This window comes from Rousettus aegyptiacus, unplaced genomic scaffold, assembly GCF_014176215.1.
Source record: "Rousettus aegyptiacus isolate mRouAeg1 unplaced genomic scaffold, mRouAeg1.p scaffold_m13_p_14, whole genome shotgun sequence".
Lineage (NCBI taxonomy): Eukaryota > Metazoa > Chordata > Mammalia > Chiroptera > Pteropodidae > Rousettus > Rousettus aegyptiacus.
The window spans coordinates 9738948-9756762 of record NW_023416289.1 but is presented as its reverse complement, the minus strand read 5'-3'; the positions used below and the strand labels follow the sequence as shown (position 1 = coordinate 9756762).

Below are 17815 nucleotides of genomic sequence, written 5' to 3'. Positions count from 1 at the left end.
TTGTCCGCCAGTTCTGCCCTGGGTGACAGTTCAGCAGCCCACACACTTTGGGCATCCTCAGTTGTCTCTGCTTTTCTGTTATTCAGGATAAGTAGCTGTTTGCTCAGGACTGCCTGCTCCTTACCGACTTTATCTGAAAACCCCTTTTGTCAGAAAGAATTTGCAGGTGTCAAATTGATATTCTTGGCACCAGAGTAGAAAACCTCCCATTAGCTAAAGATCCAGTTACTTGTTTTTAAGGAGAAACGCGCCCTTGATTCAACAGTGTGGCACGCGGGGCGCATGCTCGGAGGTCCCCGCCGGACCCTGGCGGCGTGGTGGCGCTGCTCCTTCCCCTGGCGGGAAGATGCCAGTTGTCCGCCGCCTCCCCAGCCTGCAGCTGCCTGTGAGCTCTGCCCGTGAGCCCCAGAGGACGGGTCCTGTCCATGTCCTGAAGGTGTGGCTGGCCCAGGAGGGGCCTCGGGGTCTCCTCACCCCGGCCCCACTCCCGAGCACAGCTGCCTCCCACCCTACACTTAAAATCCTCAGGGTGTAATGGTGGGTACGTGTCATCATACATGGGTCCACACTCATAGACTGTACAGCGCCGGGAGTGACTCCCGACATAAACCACGGACCTTGGGCGAGGACGACGTGTCAGTGTGCTCTCTCTGGTGGGGGATGTCGATGGCGCAGGCGGCAGGGCTACCTGGGAGTATTGCTGTGCACCTAAAACTGCTCTAAAAAATAAAGACCATTTAAACCAAGTAAAAATGTAAAACTAAAAAAAAAAAAACCTCCGTCATTGAGGAGACCTAGAAGGACGTCTGGGTCCCACCTAACTGAATGTAGCATCCCAGACCCTTGGTCTCCAGACCTGAGCTTGGAGCCCAGCTCTCACCCCTCCTTGCCAGGGACCGTGGGCGAGCCTGACCTCCGCGACCTGTGAAATGGGGCTAACGGTGTCCACACTTGCCTCGTTCACCATTGTTTAAAGGGACAGTGTGAAGCTCCCACGCAGATTTTGGCCCGTGTTGTCACTACCTGTCTGTCTTACAGGTTCTTTAGGGGGAAATTGACCTTTTTATTGTGTTAAAGTCCCCTACTCAGGAGCAGGGCTCATCTTATTTATATAAGTCATTTTGTAAATTTAGGCTCTTTTTTTAAACTTAGGCTCTTCTTATTATGAAGTTTACTTTTGGTGTTTTCTGTTTTTGTAGCAGTTTTGAACAGCCTCCCTTTCCAGTAACTCTTCCCCCCAGACGACAGTGCTGCCCAGTGGTGAAGAGCACGGGCTTTGAGGCCAGGCAGTCCCAGATCCAGTCCTGGCTCTGCCGCTTAATAGTTGGTTGGCATTGAGCAAGTGACCGAGCCACTCTGAATCCAGTGTCCTTATCCAAAACCAAGAGTACTAGGAGAGCCCCTCTCCCAGGTTTGTCATGACAGTCAAATGAGATCATGAATGCGAAGTGCTCAGCACAGGACCCAACACATACAAACAAGTGGTGAGCGCCGGCTCCGCCGAGGCCGGTGATGATTCTGTGAAACGGTCGACGGCAGAGATGCCCAAGGTCACGCCACCAGGAGCCAGAACTGGAAGTCGGCTCTGTCTGATTGCAGCACGTCTAAAGCGCTAAACAAGGCCTGACCTCACGGCAGAGTGGGGGTCCCGCGGGAGGGGGTCCAGCGGGTGCTTCGTGCCCGGCCGCACTGCGGTTCTGGGTGCACCTTCTCTCTGAGCAGGTGACTCTGACCTCCGGCAGCTGTCAGGGCCCCGTCCAGAAGGCGAGGGGCCAGCGGCTGGGACCTGAGGGGGGCAGCAGCGTGGCGGCAGCCTGGGCGAGGGGCAGCGCGCGCCTCTGGTCCACACCGCCCGCTCCCCGCGGGATCAGCAAGTCCACAGTGTCTTCCCCTCAGTTTTTTTACTAAAATTCAGTTGGGCCAGATCGTCAGTGCCGCCCATCTCCAGTTTCGTGTGGTCCTGAGTCCACTCCCCAGAGTCCCGACGCGGCCTGCCCAGAAGGGGACAGTCTGTAATGCTAGAGCGGGACTTGTTTTTCCTTCTCAAATCCCTGCCTCAGTTTGTATTTCACTCCAATTTTCATTCCTTCCACTCTCCAAAACAAACCAAAACAACCCCTCAATTCCAACGATTTCTTTGCAGTCAGATGGTGTGATCGGGTCAGACGCCAGCCCAGAGAGCCGAGGGGCAGACCTTGGGCTCAGAGCTCGGTCCCTCTTGCCAGAGGCCCACCCGGGCGGGGAGACGAGTGGGGCCCCAACAGGGACGTCCTGAAGGAGAGAGGCACGGGCACGCTCCTGCTGCAGCCCTCCCGGGGTCTCGCCAAAGCCGTGGGTCACTTGTCCCCTCAGCTCTCCCTGCTGCTGACCCGCAGCAGAGCGGCCGCGTTCTAGCCACCGTCCCCAGAGACAGCCAGCCCCAGGCCCCATGCTCAGCAGAGGCACTGGCGACCACCGCTAGGGGTCCGGGGAGGACTTTGGTCTTCTGAAAAGAGCCCACAGCAGGGAGGAAAGGGGACCGGCAGGGTAACAGTCCCAGAATCGTGCCTGGCGAGAGGGCCTCTCTGCTCCCTGGTCATTCTCCATGTTTCTGCAGTTCCTGCTTTCGGTCCCCACCTTAGCCGGCCTTGGGGAAAAGGGAACCCGCAAGAATCGCAGTTGACCAGGAGGCATCCCATTCTGGGAAAGGCAGGTTTGTGCGCCAGGAGTGTTTTTAGTATTTATCTCTGTCTGAATTCCTTCCACTGAGGAGCAAGCAAGGGCCCAGACCCAGCACAGGAACTGGTCTAAGTGGGCTGAGCTGGGATGCGTGCTGCCTGGCCCACCCGGGCTCCTGAGGAAGGCGGGAGTGGGCCTGAGAAGGGCAGGAAAGGGGGAGGCTGGCTCTCCCCAAGTGGGGCCCATCTGCACAAGGAGCGTCCGAAGGGGAGCTAGTGGTGCTTTTGAAAATCCATCTTCTCAGGCCTCGGGCTGGACCTCCTGAATCGTTCCCTCAGACGGAGCCTCGTTTCCCAGGTGACTTTCATGCACATCTCTGGCTGAGAACCATGGATGTGGAGCGGTGTGAGATCCTGCAGGGAGACTCAGGCCCTGCCCCTAGCGCTCAGACCTGATGCCCCCTCTTCGTAGGCCTCAGGGTGGTGGCCAGGCCAAGGCCCCCTGTTTTCACCCCAGCCCCTACTGGGTGCTCATGGCATCTTCAGAAGTCAGAATTTCTCTCAAGACGTGTGTCGACGTTCCCTCCTCTAGAGATGGCCACAGCTGAATCAGCTGAATTTCCCTGCCGGTGTCCCGTTGGCAGTTCACAAGGCCTGTGGTCACAGCGGATTCTTTCAGTGGCCGAGGTGCTGCGGAACGTCCGTGTCCCCACTGCTGACAGGAGGAGCTGCCGCCTAACACTGGCTTGCCCCACGCCAGACCCTGTGCCAGGGCCTGTTGACTGTGCGTGGTCTTAGATCGTCTGCACCACACCCCTTCGAGGGTGGGATTTGCTGTGTCCCTTGCTTTACCTAAGGGGAAACTGAGACTCAGAGAAGTGAAGTAACTTGGTCAAGCGCTCAGCATAGATGCTCCCTCCATAAAACCTTACTTGTCTCGCGCGCGTATGCACACGTGCGCACACACACACGAATCCTGCACATCAGGGCTGGCCAGGTCCCCGTTTGTTGTTGCTCGTCTGTGTGCTCTCATAGCTCTTGTCACATTCTATGGGGACAGAAGCTGTGCCTAGCACGTAGCAGCCTCTCAGAAACGTTTTAAGACGAAATGAACAAATAGGAGGTGGATGGATAGTGAGCCAATCCTACTTGGGCCTGCCCCACCCTCCTGGGCCCTCCCCTGCTAGGACCTGGGCCTCAGGAAACTGGGCCTGGAGAGGAGCTGCCGCCTCGGCCCGAGCTCATTGTAGCTCGCAAGCACAGTGGGGTTAAGCAGAGACCTGGAGGCAGGCAGGAGACCGGGGCGGCAGTGCTGCTCTCCTGGTTGCCATGGACCGGTGCCCTGGAAACAGCCGGCCCCTCGGCTCATCACCTGGTAACTGAGCTATAACGAGTGCGCCTTCTTCCCGTGCTGCCCTCAGCGCAGCAGGCCCTTCCCCGTTCCCTCCCTGGCTCATGGGGAGAATTTATAACACTGCGAGTACACCCTCCTGGTCAGGGGCCGGGCATGATGCAAATGAGTAATGGTTGGCATCAGCAGGAAGGGGACCCTGGGGAAGGGAGGGGAGGGGAGCTGGGGGTTCGGGAAACGGTCTCCAAGTTCTCTTGCCCCAGGCTGGCCTTTCTCTTCTCTACCCTCAGAGGGATGGCGGCTGGAATATTTTATTTAAGCTGCAGGAACCTGCACTGTGTTATCACTGTCAGTGGAACCTTCACAGTAAGCATTAGGTGCAGGCCATTTGCATATTTTTGCATAGATGACCAGAACTAGACACTTGGGGAAGTATTTCAAAGTTTATTAAAAAGAAAAGAAAACAGTCTTGTTCCCTAAAGACATGTGTTCAAGTCAGGCAGCACAAACTAAGATAAAATCCCTTTTGTTTTTTAAGTTGCTTTTGCTTTACTAAAACATAAAAGTTTTTTAATCGGGGTGGTTTTCTCAATGAGAAATAAAATAGGTCTAAGCCTCAGACATCCTTCTCTCCCACCCCTAAATTTAAGTGGTCTTCCTTTTTGCTGACTGAAGGCGGGGCTGGGGGACTTGCCCTCCAGGAGATGCTGGGCGTGGCCTGCTCTGACCCTGTTGTAGCAGAAAGCTTTTCTGAGAGCGCCAGCCCTCCCTGCTTTCCTCCAGCGCTCTGTGGAGTGCCTGCTCTGGGGCCTGTGGGAGGCGCAGCTCCCCCGGGGGCCCCTTCCTGGGATGGCGGCCTGGTTTCTGAGGATCTGTTCTCTGGCCAGTTCCACCAGCCGTCGGAGCCGTTCTGTATGCGGTTGGAGACTCAAGAGGCCTGACTCGCTGGGCTGTAGCCCTTGTGAAGGAAGCAAAAGGCCCCACGGCTTCCGTGGAAGGCCAGCTTCAGTGCCTCTGCACTGACTCTTCGCTCCACTTCCCAAGAGTGAGGAGCAGCCTGGCCTGACCCAGATCCCGGGCTCCGCGGCCCCGCCGCTCTGGGAAGTGGCATCAGGTGGCCCTTGGCAGTGGCCCGCACAGGCCAGACCTCAGCCTCCAGGGCCTTCAGCCTGAATCTGCCTCCCCTGCCAGCCCCTAGTGTGTCCCTTGGAAACGCTCTCAGCTTCTTCCTGGCCAGGACTGTAGAGGGCCGAAAAGCTGACCCAGTGGACATCAGGGGCCTAATCAGCTGACCAGCGGTGTAGCCAAACTTTTGACATGTTTCTTAGAGATAAGTTTGTAGAGTGAAGTGGGCAGTCTCTCCCTCCATCCCCTTGGCAGAGCTATTTGAAACTGTCCATCTTCCATTTCCTGCTTGGCGCTATAGGTCAGCAAGTATTTATCCCACTTCTGCCGATGCCTTGCCTGGGTCTTCATGGTCAGGCATCCTGGTGGGAGGCGAGGACGGGGACTTGGCCTTGCACAGCTCTAGGTCTCCAGCTGTTCCCAGGTGGTGGAGGAGCGGCCACTAGCACCTCGAGGACAGAGGAAAGGGCGCTCCTGCCATGAGGGGTTTTCCAGGGCTGCTCTGTGGACCAGGTGTTGGGACAGGGAGTTCCTGCGTGGACCTTTAAAAGAAGAAAGGGCAACAGCCACCGTCCCAGAGAGACTGTCCCTGGCTTGCTGGAGTGCAGTGGGTGACAGCCTGCAGTGGCACTGTCGAGATGACCCCCCATCCTCACTGAAAGATGACCTTTGCTGGTGTCAGGTCACCTAGAAGGAAGGGCTTTCTCAGGGATCCCCTGGCTTCCTTATTTTTGCGCCCCAAGCTGTAGAGATTATGAAGCCCCCTCCCCATCGCCCCCGCGGCCTTCCCCTCAGAGTTGCTTTGTAAGATGTTTTCCACACCCAGTTGCCACAGACCCTTTCACTTGAGATGGCCAGCTCACTCCACTCCAGGATGAGGGACCAGCTGATGTGCCTTCCCCACCCCCAGCCTGTTGCCATGGAAACGGCAGGCACTCCTGCTCCTGCAGAATATTGCTTTCTTATAACCTTCCTCCCTCCCTCTTTCCCCCCTTCTTTCTCTCACACAAAAAGAAAGCACAAGTGTTTTATATTCATTTTGCAAAAAGCTGTGTAGTGCATACTAATTGGCGTGGCTTCCTCCTGCTTTGAGCCTTTCCCAGTCTCGGAGCCAGGATTACAGGCCAGCCTGCTCGTTGGAAGGAGGACTAGCTCTGTTTCTAGAGGCCCAGCAGCACGTCTGTAGCTCGGGGCCTTTCATCCAGGCCTTGAGCAGGTGCCCCGTTAGCAAGACTTCTAAGGTCACCGTGTCCTTGTCCCAGAACTTCCTATGCATAAGCCAAGGGTTATGAGTTCTCCAGGGGCTTGAGCACCAAAACCTTGGCCTGGCAAAGAGACTCAAAACAGGTGCCAGCTGGAGGGCGACCTCTGTGTCACCCTGTCCCAGACTCCTGTTGACATGGCCTCCTGAGGCCTTCCCTCCCAAGGGGGCTTCTTGCTCCCCGGGCAGAGGCAGAGTCCTGGCCTTGGCCTCCATCAAGAGTGTTGCTCTGTAGCCTCAGGTTCAGGCCCGGCCCGAACGGGGTTTGCTGGTCAGCCAGGAAAGGGCCATGCGGCCAGACTTGATGGACATAGGAGTCTGGATGTCAGAGAGCCACTTAGGAGCCTTAGAGTGGCACTCAACAGGCTCCCCATTTCCGTCTTCAGGCCATTCCTTGCCCTCCGTTTTGGTAGCCCTTCCCGCTCCTTGGCCCGTAGGAGGCTAAGGGACATGGAGGTGCTGTTTCTGACTCTCACTTTAAGTGACCAGAAGGGCACCGTGTGTGCGCGCTCATACATGAGTACATGTGGCGTTGCCCCAGGCTGGGCTGTTTGTCCACGGGCTTTTTGCCAGCCCCTGGGGACCAGAGACAAGTCTTTTGATATGTGAGCACGAGGGGGAGTGGCTGGGATTACTGCAGGAACCAGTAGACAACATTTCCAGCTTTAATTGTGCAATTGAAGTATAATTTGCATTCATTTGCCGGTTGGTGTTAAACTTCCTAAAATAAGAATTCAGAAGGTAAAGTATGCAGCTTTGCTGGCTGAGCTCTCCAGTGGGGTGGGAGGAGTGGCCCAGACATGCGGGACGCGGGTTCTCAGCCCGCCATGTGTGCGCCGCTGTCCCCGCCCAGTCCCGAAGCCAGGGCCACTGACCGCATTCAGCCGTGGTTCCAAGAGTCTTGTAACGGAAGTGGTACATAAAGTATCAGCTATGATCTTCATGACAACCTGGCGCAAATGAGGACACTGAGGCTCAGGTACTTCCAAAGCGCATCCTCCTCCCGCAGCGCCCCCCCCCCCAGGCCGAGCTGCTGGCTGCCCTTGCACACGCAGTGTATCGGCAGTGCTTACCACCTGTCTTTCCTGCCAGTCTGTCACCTCCTCAGAGTCTGGGCCCGGCCAGCCTGGCATCTCCTCCAATCGGCACAGGCCCCTGCCCACAGCCAGTGCTCAGTAGCTGCTAGGGGAGGGTGAACGTAACTGGTGCTCCAGTTTGGAGACCGGAGCTAGGTGTGAAGTGGAATCCTGTTACCTTGAGCAGGTGACCGTGTGTAAGGCGAGACTGACAAGGGCATGAATTCTGGCTAGCTGGGAGCAAGCACAGCTCCCTTCTCTGGCCTCCTCCCACTCTTGCAGCCTGGCCCTGGGGCCACTCAGAGAGTGGAGACATCTCGCAGGGGCCAGGCCTCTCAGGCGCTGCTACTTCTTCCTAAGCATCTTTTCTGACAGGGAGATGAGCACCCACTGGAAATCCGGTGTCGGCCGGCCCCAGCTCCTGGTACTTTCTTCAGTTGCTGCATCTGGCTGCCGGAGTGTGCTGCCTGGAGGAGTAGCGCCTCTGTCACCTGCACAGCCAGGCTGGGGAGGAGGAGCCTGCAGTTCGGAGGGGCGGGCGCGTGAGGTCCAGCAGGGCGGGCGGGTGCCAGGAGCTGTGAAGACACACAGGTTGCTCCTCAAGCCCTTCAGCTCTCCTGTGGGTCTGAGCCAGGTATGAGGTTGTGGGGGGTCAGCGAGGGGCCCCCTCTCAAGCCATGAAAGAACAAAAGCAGATTGTTCTATGAGTACCACCAGATTGAGAATTAGGGTGTCAATTTGGGGTTTGACTTGACTTTTTTTTTTTTTTAGGCACCATTCACATACCGGTCACCCTTTTAAAGAACCCAGCTCAGTGGGTTTTCGTATTTTCACGTGGTTGTGTAGCCATCACCACTATCTAATTCCAGAACGTGTTCATCACCCCAAAAAGAAACCCTGTCCCCATTAGCAGTCCTCCCCGCGTCTCTCCCCCCAGCCTCTGGTAACAGCTGATCTGCTTTCTATCTCTGCGGATTTTCCTATCCTGACTATTTCACATAAATGGCATGGTCATACACCGTGCGACTTGAGCATCTGGCTTTTTCCACTCAGCAGACGTTTTCCAGGTTCACCCGTGTCGTATCACATGTCAGAATTCATTCCTTAATATCGCCGAATAACATTCCCCGGCATGGGTGTGTCACCCTCTGTTACCCGGTTATCAGTCGGTGGACATTCGAGCTGTGTCCACCTTCTGGCTATGGTGAACGATGCTGCTGCGAACGTTCCTGTGAAGCGCTTGTGTGAACGGGTTTTCGGGTAAATACGAGGAGTGGGAGTGAGCTCATGGAAACCCTGTGTTTAACTTTTTGAGGTACAGTTGGTTTGCTTCTTGCCTCACTTCTTAATCTTGGACAACCCACTCCCTGACCCAGGTTCCCTGGTCTCCCTTCTCCTCCCTGACCTTTGGAAGGTGAATTGCTCGTCCAGAGGGCGTGGCCTGTGCTCATCCCGCGTGCGGTGAGGCTGGGGCGGCTCCTTTGCAAAGCACCACACCGTCACTGTCACTGCTTTGCCATCTGTTCCTCTACCCCAGCCCTCCCTCTGTGTCCTCCCTCTGCCACCGCCGGAGCAGAGAGCCTTCTGGGGGCCACCTTCTTCCAGGCCGAGCCCTACCCAGGTAGGGCGGCTTCGCTCCTGCCGTCCGTCTGGGCTGCCTGGCAGCCACGTTTTTCAGCCAGCACGGATCCATTCCCTGCAGGCGCAACAGCCAGAATGGTCCAGAATCGTATACCGGGGCGTGGAAGGGCAGGCACGTGTGGGTCCGCCGCCAGGCCTGAGCCGGGGTGGGCCCGACTCACCTGCAGCCCCTGCACCCAGCTCAGCACCGGGCACAGCACACAGGGGAGAGACGGGATGCATGTAGTTGCACAGCTGGGAGGTGGCATCGGCGTGAGTGCCGTGTCGAACCTGGGCGAGGCTGCAGTGTGACAGGAAGCGGCAGTCTCTCAGGGAAGTTGCGTGCGAACACAGCACGCTGCTGGGAGAAGAGCAAGGGGGACCGGGGCAGCAAGCAAGGGCTTCGGCTGTGTGTGCCGGGCTGACAGAGGGGGTACCGGGAGGGGAAGCGACAGCTGGGACAGGGTAGGACTAGCATTGGCACGTTGCCTTGAGACGGGAACCGAACTGCTTTTAAGCTTTGTGGCAAGATTAGCAGCTTTTTTTTTTTTTAAGATAAGATTCTGTCTTTTAAGGTATACGATGTAGTGGTTTTAGGGTATTGACAAGGTTACATAACCATCATTATCTAACTCTAGAACATTTTCACCAGCTCACGATGAGGACTGGAGTATTCTTACCTTGATTGTCATCACTGTGCGTCACCAGGTGGCCTGTTATGGTACCAGGGGCCCACCTGGAGCTCTGCATCACTTCCACTGGTCCAGGGCTCTCTGGATTATGGGGGTGGCCCTGGAAGACCACGTGACACAGCACTAACTTGAGCATACACTCCGGACTGTTCCCCACACTCAGTTATGCATCTTCCTTGGAAGAGCTTGGCAGGCGGGGGTCAGGCTCAGGGGCATCACCTGCTCACATTCGTGCGTGAACACCCCGGAGGCAGCCGAGAATGAATAGCAAGAAAGGGAATCCTTCATCGTGGAGCCCAGAGTCACACTCCAAATGTGAAGGGTCCTTTGGGGTCTGCCATGGCAGAAGAATCTGTCTTGTGGCCCAATAGTGGGCAAGGCTGTGGTTCCCATACCCGGAAGTACGGCCCGGAGGGCACCTCTGGGTCATCGACCGAGCGCGGGCAGCCCCAGGAGCCCTGAGACGTGCAATGCAGAGACCACGCTGGCTTCTGAGCCCTGCATCTTCTAGGGACCCCTGAGGTCCCCACCACGGGACCCGAGAGGAGTGCTCATGGGAAGGCTCACCTGCAGCCTCAGGTTCCAGCTTCCTTCTTCCAGTTGCTCCCGTCCACTGCCTGTCTTTGTTTTCTTCAGTCCAGTCCTCTGTAGAACTTTCCGAGCACTGCGACAGCCATGCTCTCAGCAGCTCAGCTCTCAGCAGCCCGCCACCCTCTGCAGACCCCTCCCCACTTCCTGGAGACAGCTCTCTGTGGAGATCCTTGTCCATCGTCCTCTGCTTTTCTCCCCCAGGTTATCCTGAAGGATCTAGAGGTGTTGGCCGAAATTGCTTCCTCCCCTGCAGGCCAGACGGATGACCTAGGCCCCCTCGATGGCCCTGACCTCCGGATCAGCCACTCAGAGCTTCAGGTGCCCACCCCTGGCAGAGCCAGCCTGCTGCCCACTCCCAGTAAGTATTCCCCGATGCGTCCAACCTCAGGGACCCTGGGAACGTCAGCGCTTGGTCTCGTGCTGGACTGGGGCTGTCACCCTTGAGCTCCGGAGCTCCGCCCAAGTGTGAGGGGTTAGCGATCTGCCGCTCGGCGAGAGGCAGGGCCAGGTGGCCCTCGCTGTCCCGCTGCCTCCTGGCTCACCTTCCTGCAGCCCCCTCTCCCCCGAGAGAAACCCTCACTTCCCTTTTTCCTCTTCTTCCTGCGCTGTTCATGCTTTTGAGCCATTCTTTCCCTGGGGCAGCGTCTCCCCAGCCAAGAAGCAGGGGGCTTTGGAGTCAGATCTCACAGGTGGAAGATGAGGCAGCCATTTCCTTCCTTACTGAGAAGCTAAAAATAGCTCTCAACATGGCAGGCAGCCCAGGCAAGAGACAGCATAATTCAAACAGGATGTTTCTGGGCAGTCCTTGGCCGCGAAGGTGGCCGTGGTGTTCCTGGTGGTCACCCTTTGGGCTCCATCTAGACAGCAGGCAGCCCTTCTCCCAGGCAAGTACACTCCCGGCACCTCCCTCCCAGGCAGACGCCGGTTCCCTCCAACAGCAGCATCTGGAAAATGCCCAGGCAGGCAAGTCAGTAGGAAAAACCCCAGAGAATCTTGGGTGTTTGCCTGGGGTGTCTTTTTGCCCCCTGAGCGTCTCCCTAGATAGGTCCTCTGCTAATGCAGAAGCCAAGCGTCAAATAGATTTGGGGTCCGTCAGCAGCAGCTTCCCCCTGCAGTCCCACCAGACTGGTCCCAGAGAACACCCGGGAGCACCCACTCAGTGAGCCACCAAAGCCCTGTGGGCCCGGCCGCACCCCGGGCTGCTTGGTCGTCACAGAAGGCCGTGCACTGAGGACAGCTCCCCCGCGACACCTGAGTCCACTCCACCCTGGCCCTGCAGCAGGCCGCCAGGCTTCAGGCCACCACCACTGCGCACACTCTGCCTGCAGCGGATCCCAAGTTTCCAGCCGTGTCTGACTGAAGCAAGGAAGGAGTGAGGGGCTGTGGCGGCCCAGCTTCCTCCTCTCGTTTCCCTAGGATGCGGTGGCTTCCTTGCCAGTGAGCCCAGCTTCCTGTGGGTAGTCAGAGACCATAGTCAGGGAGGCTCCCACATCCTGACCCAGGACCCCTGCTGAGGCTCCCACCCTCTGTCCCATAGCCCAGGGACTCGTTTCCATCCTCTGTCCCTAAGTCAACCTGAAGTCCTCAGGCTGGATGGCAGGACTTCCACAGTCGAGTGTGGGGACAGGGCCATCCATTAGAAGGGCAAGGAACAGAAGGCTCTTCTTTGAAGAAGGGAAGGCCTGAGGGTCAGGGACAGGGTGGCAGTGAGACCTGGCTGGAAGAGGGGGCAGCAGCCAAGCTGAGGCCCCTGCAGAGTGCACACCAGCCCTCAGGTCCCCTTTCGGAGCATCTCTCTTCAGTGGCAGAAGCAAAAAGCTGAGGTGGCTCAGCCCCAGGCAAGAGGAGGATGCCTCGATCTCCCAGGCCTCTCTGTGAGCTGTCCATCTATGAGGTGGCTTTTCTCTTCCCTCTCGCACAGAGAAGTGAATGACCGAGATGCTTAATTGCTAATAGAGGGATGAGCCAGAAAAAACGGCGGTGGGCAGCCCAGGTCTGCTGGAGAGGGCGGGGTGCACCCTGGGGCCATAGGGCCCGCCTTGCAGGAGCAAGCCTTTCAGCTGCTTGGGAACAAGGGCTGGGGGATACTTGGATGGCAAAGTACTCTGAACCCCCCAGCTCCGGGCCCCATCAAGGTGGGTGGGCCACTAATGAGCCTGACGCAGTGCAGACTTGCCCCAGCTCACCAAGGCTGTCAGACTGGCTCATATCAATCAGGGATTCACCCAGGATTTATAGAAAAACAACTAGTATGCCAGACTGGAAGAAATTCCATTCTGGAAAGAACACCAAGGAAGCGCCTGCAGCCAACAATGCTTTTTGCCTCAAGGATTTCACAGCGCCAAGGGCCACACACTCCTAGCCCGAGATTCACGTGCGCATTTCAAGGAGTGTGGGAACCTCGCTCGAATGTGCATCCACAGCTGGTGCCAGATTTTTCAAACAGGTCCTTGATTTCGAAAGGTCAAGGTCAAGCTCATACCAGTAATAGAAGAGCACGGGAAGCCAGAAGTGGGCCCCAGCGGCCTTGGGGAGGGCACACCCCGGGCACTGAGGTTGTTGAGGGTAGCTGCGGGGTCAGAAGGCATGCCGGAAGTGTACACTCATTTCTCTGCAGGCTGTCCTTTGTCACATTGCTTCTCAGGCAGGCAGGCAAGGGGGTCATTCTGTCCGTCACCATCTGGCTGTGCGCGCGGACGGCAGCTCAGGGCCGGACCCTCTTCCTGTTTGGATTCCGCTTTCCTCTGGCTGTCCAGGGCACAGCTCTGAGAGCTTGTGGACTGTAGCTCTGTGTCGCTGTAGGGCAGATCTCCCCACCCTGCCCCTTCCTGGAAAGCCAAGGAGGTGGGGAGTCTGGCAAAGATGCAGTCAGTGGCGTTCGTCGGGAGCTAAGTGGCCCCGCCTGCATTTTGGTGCGCAGGCTCCGGCGGCGCAGGCTGAGTGCGGCAGCGGGGCAGCTGCTGTGCTGGCCTGAGTGCGCCGCAGCCGCGGGCCCCGGGCCCCGGGCCCACAGGGCAGAGTTGCTCCCTGGGATTGTCCTCTCGGCTGCCCGAGCAGAAGCGTCTCTCCCTCCAGCGCAGACTTGTGTGGACAGAGACGATGGCGTCACTTCTCCCACGCCCCCTCCATTCCTGACCTTTGCGGAGCCCCAGGCTAGGAAGAGAGCCGCCTCTGGGGGAGTCAGGAGGGGAGCCACTTGAGTGGGGTGCCTCTCGGGAAGCCAGTGAAGGGACCCCACATTTCCCTGTCTCCCTAGATTGTGATTTGGTAAAATGAAACGAAACAACCATTCGCGTCTCCTGAGACTTGGCAACGTGTGTGCCTTCTCTGCCTGTCTCACTCAGAGGGGTGTCGGCCGAGGCTCGGCCAGGCCCTGTGGAGGGAATGACAAGCTCCCCTCCAGCAGACCCGAGGGGCCTGACCTTGAGTCAGAGACGCGCCTGGCCCTCCGGGGGCTTAGACATCCCTGCCACAGGAAGTGGGGGCAGCTTTGGCCAAGCACAGCAGCATCGTGGCAATCTGGGGCCAAAGGCGTCACCCAAAACCCAACTGTAGCACCTTCCCCTGTCAGCTTGCCGAACTTCAGTGAGGATTCGCTCGTGACATCTCTGAGAGGACGGCGGCCTTGTCATTCCCACCTGGGGCGGCAGATTGCAACAGGCGGTGGTGCTGACCCCGGAGCCTGCCCGAGCCTGCTCTCTCTCTTCATCCCCGCACTCAGGAGGGGGCGCAGGTGAACCCCAGCCTCGTCCAGCACTAGAAGTTTCTACCGCCCGAGGGCGGGAGCAGAGCCATGGTCGTCAGGCCAGCAGTCTCCTCTGGTGCCGGGTTGGCACCCAGCCTGGCAGTTCTCAGGAGAGTCCCTCCTCTTCACAGTTTCTTCAGGGACCCCATTCTGGCCTCAGGGCACCTCGGCACCTCATTCCCTTCCCTTCCGCAGCCTTCACCCCCTCCAGCCACACCAGGCTGTTTCCCAGGTTGGAAAGATCTAGATTCACGGCCCAGCTGGCTGCCCTGCCTGTCCTGTGACCTTGGTCAAGTGTCCTGCCTTGTCCCGCCTCTCCCTCCTCTGTAAATCGGGTGATGGGGTGCTTCGGGGCTCTGTGAACTCTTCATGGAGGAGGCCGAGGCGAATCCCTGTGATGAGCTAGCTGCCTTTGCTTCTGTCCTTATTACAGCAGCTCACGCCCGCTTCGGGCCAGCTCAGACGGCCCGCCTCTGCGCGGCTTTCCGGAGACGCCCAGGCCAGACCCCTCTGCCACCTCCGTCCCACCCACCCGTCGCTGTGCGCGTGCTGGAGCTCACATCTGGCTCCCTCCTGGCTGTGACCTCTTAGACCTTTGCTGCTCAAGGTGCAGGTTATGCAGCCTCAGTGTCGCCTGGAAGCTCCTCAGAAATGGGGACACTCAGGCCCGCCCCAGACTCAGAACTGTACTTTATCAGGATCACCATGTGACTCGCATGCTCCTCACAGTCTGAGGAGTAGCGCCTCAGACCACAGGGGCCTGCTGTACTCACTCGTCCCAGCATTAGGCGTTTTTCAGAGTCCATTATTGTGACGTGCGGGAGGCGGCACCAGGGCGGATCACGCAGCCGCCAGTGCCGGTCTGAGGCCCCCCTAACACCCCTGTCCGTTGCCAGGTGGAGAGCCTCGCGCCCTCCAGCCCAGGCCCATCAGTGTTGATCGACCCGAGGGCCCCTTCCTGCCTCCCTCTCTCCAGCGCCGCCCTCGGCCTCGGCCCCACTCGCTCCGCAGCGGCCGTAGCTCTCCCCTCGGCCTCGGCCCCTCTCCGCTGCCGAGTCAGCTCCAGGCTCCTTGCGGGCCCTGCTCTGGCCCATGAGCTTTCATCGTGCTCTGAGCTGGGCAGCTGGAAAGCCTCCTGGATTTGGGTGGCTGCCTGGGGCAGAGGGCTCCCCATCCTCAGCTGGGCTGCCCAGAGAAAAGGAAGTGACCACCTTTTTGGATCGGGTCCCAAGGATGCTGTCGCTGCAACATCCTAACCACCCTTCTGCCACACAGTGGTGGGGTTTGGGCTCTGATTCAGCAGACTCCACAACCCTCCCCCCCCCCAGAGCCTGCTTCACAAGAGCCCTTGGCCTCCCTCTCTCCCCGGGAGGCTAGCCCCTCCCCACCTGTCCCCCTTGATTCCACACCAGGCCCCCAATCACGCAGCCCCCTCCTCAGAGCACTTCCTGTGCCAGGAACTGCAGCATTAAGTTCCTTATCCCTGTGAGGCTCACAGACAGGAAATGCCACCCTGGAGAAGGTGTCACTTCCTCAAGACTGCCCTAACAGTTAGGACAGGACCTGGATCTCATCCGGGCCGGCTAGCCCTTCCCCCACGTTCTCAGGACAGCCAATCCAGATGCCTACTAGAGGGGCTGGCAGAGAGGTAGACAGGAGGTGGGGGCAGAGCAGAGACGCTGCTGGGCCCGGGCCGGGCGGCTCATGTTTTCCCATCTGCTTTTGTTGAACTGTAACTCGCGTTGTGCATTGAGGCCGGAGCTATTTTTATCCTGACATGTGAAGCTCCTTCACGTCATAGCCACAAAACTCAATCCAAAACATCCCAGGGAAGGTTGTTTGTGAAGCGTTCTGCAGATTCTCATGTCGCCACATCAGGTTTCACTTAGTAACATCTGCAGGGCTGCTCCCCAGCCGCCCACCCCGCTGGCCTGGTTTCGTGTACAGCACGCTCCCAACAGCATCTGTGTGCCCCTGGGCCAGCGGTGGCCACGTGGGCTTCTTGCCAGAGCCCACTTCTCCAAACCAAAAATGCCAGGCAAGCATCATTCGGCAGGACCGGTCCTCAGCAGGTCAGGAAGTGAAGCTCCTGCTCTTCTCCATCCCCTGAAGGATGCCTCTCTCCTGAGACCCATGTCATTGCCTCCTGGGCCCCAGCCAGACAGCTGTGCATTGTCCCTTGTGGGGCTGGTAGACTGTGCGCTGTCAGTAATGTCACCTGAGCAAAAGCCTCGTAGTCCTCGGCAAATCCTCAGCGCAGGGGAGGGCATGCCCTGAATCGGAACACTGGGCTCCTGTCCGAGCTCTGCCCCCTCCTGATGGGCCAGCAGCACCTGGCCCAGGGCCCCACCGGCCAGCAGGAGAGCTCAGCAGTGTAGGCTTTTATCAGAGCTGCTGAGAAACGAGGCCAGTTCCCAGCCACGCAGATGAGCAAGAGCCAGAAGTGGGTGAAGCAGCCTGGGGAGGAGGCGCTGTGGGCTCCCCACGGGGAGGCTGCGGTTGGGCAGACGTTAGTTCAGTTGAGCAAGGCCTGTCATTCCCCAAAGTAGCTCTTGGAGTGAGTTTTCCTTCCGCCCCCCTCCTCCTGCTGTGCACGCCCCCCTGCCCGACAGTCTGGTTCCATCTTAAGCCAGTTGGGCCGGAGGGCTCATGAGGTCGGAAGAGTGGCTAGTGGGCCACTGGGAGACAGGCCAGGAGAGTCAGGTAGGCCCTGCCCTGTCCATGGTGACCGCTGAGAGGGCCCCAGCCTTGGCAGCCCACCCCGGAAGTGTTGCCCTCCCCCCACCGGCAGAGGACTGTCCTGCCCCGACATGTCGTCTCCACCCACATGGGTCAGGATCTCATCAGCTTTACAAGGCCTGGGCCTGTCATCTGGAGGGCAGAGGCCCCACGGCAGCTCCCCTGACAGAACCCCTGAAGCCCGCAGCACTCTGTCAGCCCGGCCTGGGAGAAGGTGCCGGCCCCCTGCTCTTTGTAGTCTGGAAGCGGTGGGAGCACAGGTTGGGCCGAGCTGCAGAGGCTTTCTCGGCAACCACGGCACTGTGAGAGCGTGAGTCGCTTACGGTGGCTTCTTGCAGATAGGACTGCCCTCCTCCCTCTTCCTGACATCCTCAGCTCCACGGGCCGCCACGCCGGTCTGGACTTTTGAGAGATGCTTATGGCGCTGTGGCAGAGCAGACTGGGGACGTGGCCAGGCTTTCTCTTCTGCCATCTTTGGCCAGTCTCTCAGCTGAGAGGCAGGCAGGTCTCCCTCCCTGAATGCGGGGTTGACCCTCTCTCTTCCTTGAAGCCTCCCTCCCTCCCACCAGAACACTGAAATTTTCCCATATCTGAAGTCTCCCCACTCAGAGACATTTCACACTATCCCCTAGACTTCGGTCATTCATCCCAAACCTTAGAGAGCAGTTTGCCCACGCAGTGGTTTGGGTTATGGTATGTTTGCTAATTAGCAGCCCCCGTTTATTGAGCATAGACTATGGTAGGACTCGGGCCCATTATACGTTTTATCTCATTTAATAAGGGTACTTATTGCCCCCACTCTACAGATGAGGAAACTGAGGCTTAGAGAGGGTAAGACTTGCCCAGAGTTGCACAGCCAGTACTTGGTAGAATGAACATCTGATCCGAACCCAACTCTGATGGGCACTCAAGCTGAGCTCTTAAATACCATGCTCAGTGCTTCCCGCTGCCCTAGGGG

At 58.2% G+C, this 17815-nt stretch overlaps 1 protein-coding gene across 4 annotated transcripts in view; it reads left to right on the top strand.

Annotated features, from left to right (window-relative positions):
- VAC14 (VAC14 component of PIKFYVE complex) overlaps positions 1-17815 on the top strand; it is a 93861-nt gene that overhangs the window by 34455 nt on the left and 41591 nt on the right. For all 4 annotated transcript variants that reach the window (XM_016164442.2, XM_036231376.1, XM_016164443.2 and 1 more), the window contains exon 13: positions 10575-10731. In XM_016164442.2, the coding sequence (XP_016019928.1) occupies positions 10575-10731 (157 nt within the window). The remainder of the gene's footprint in view (positions 1-10574; positions 10732-17815) is intronic.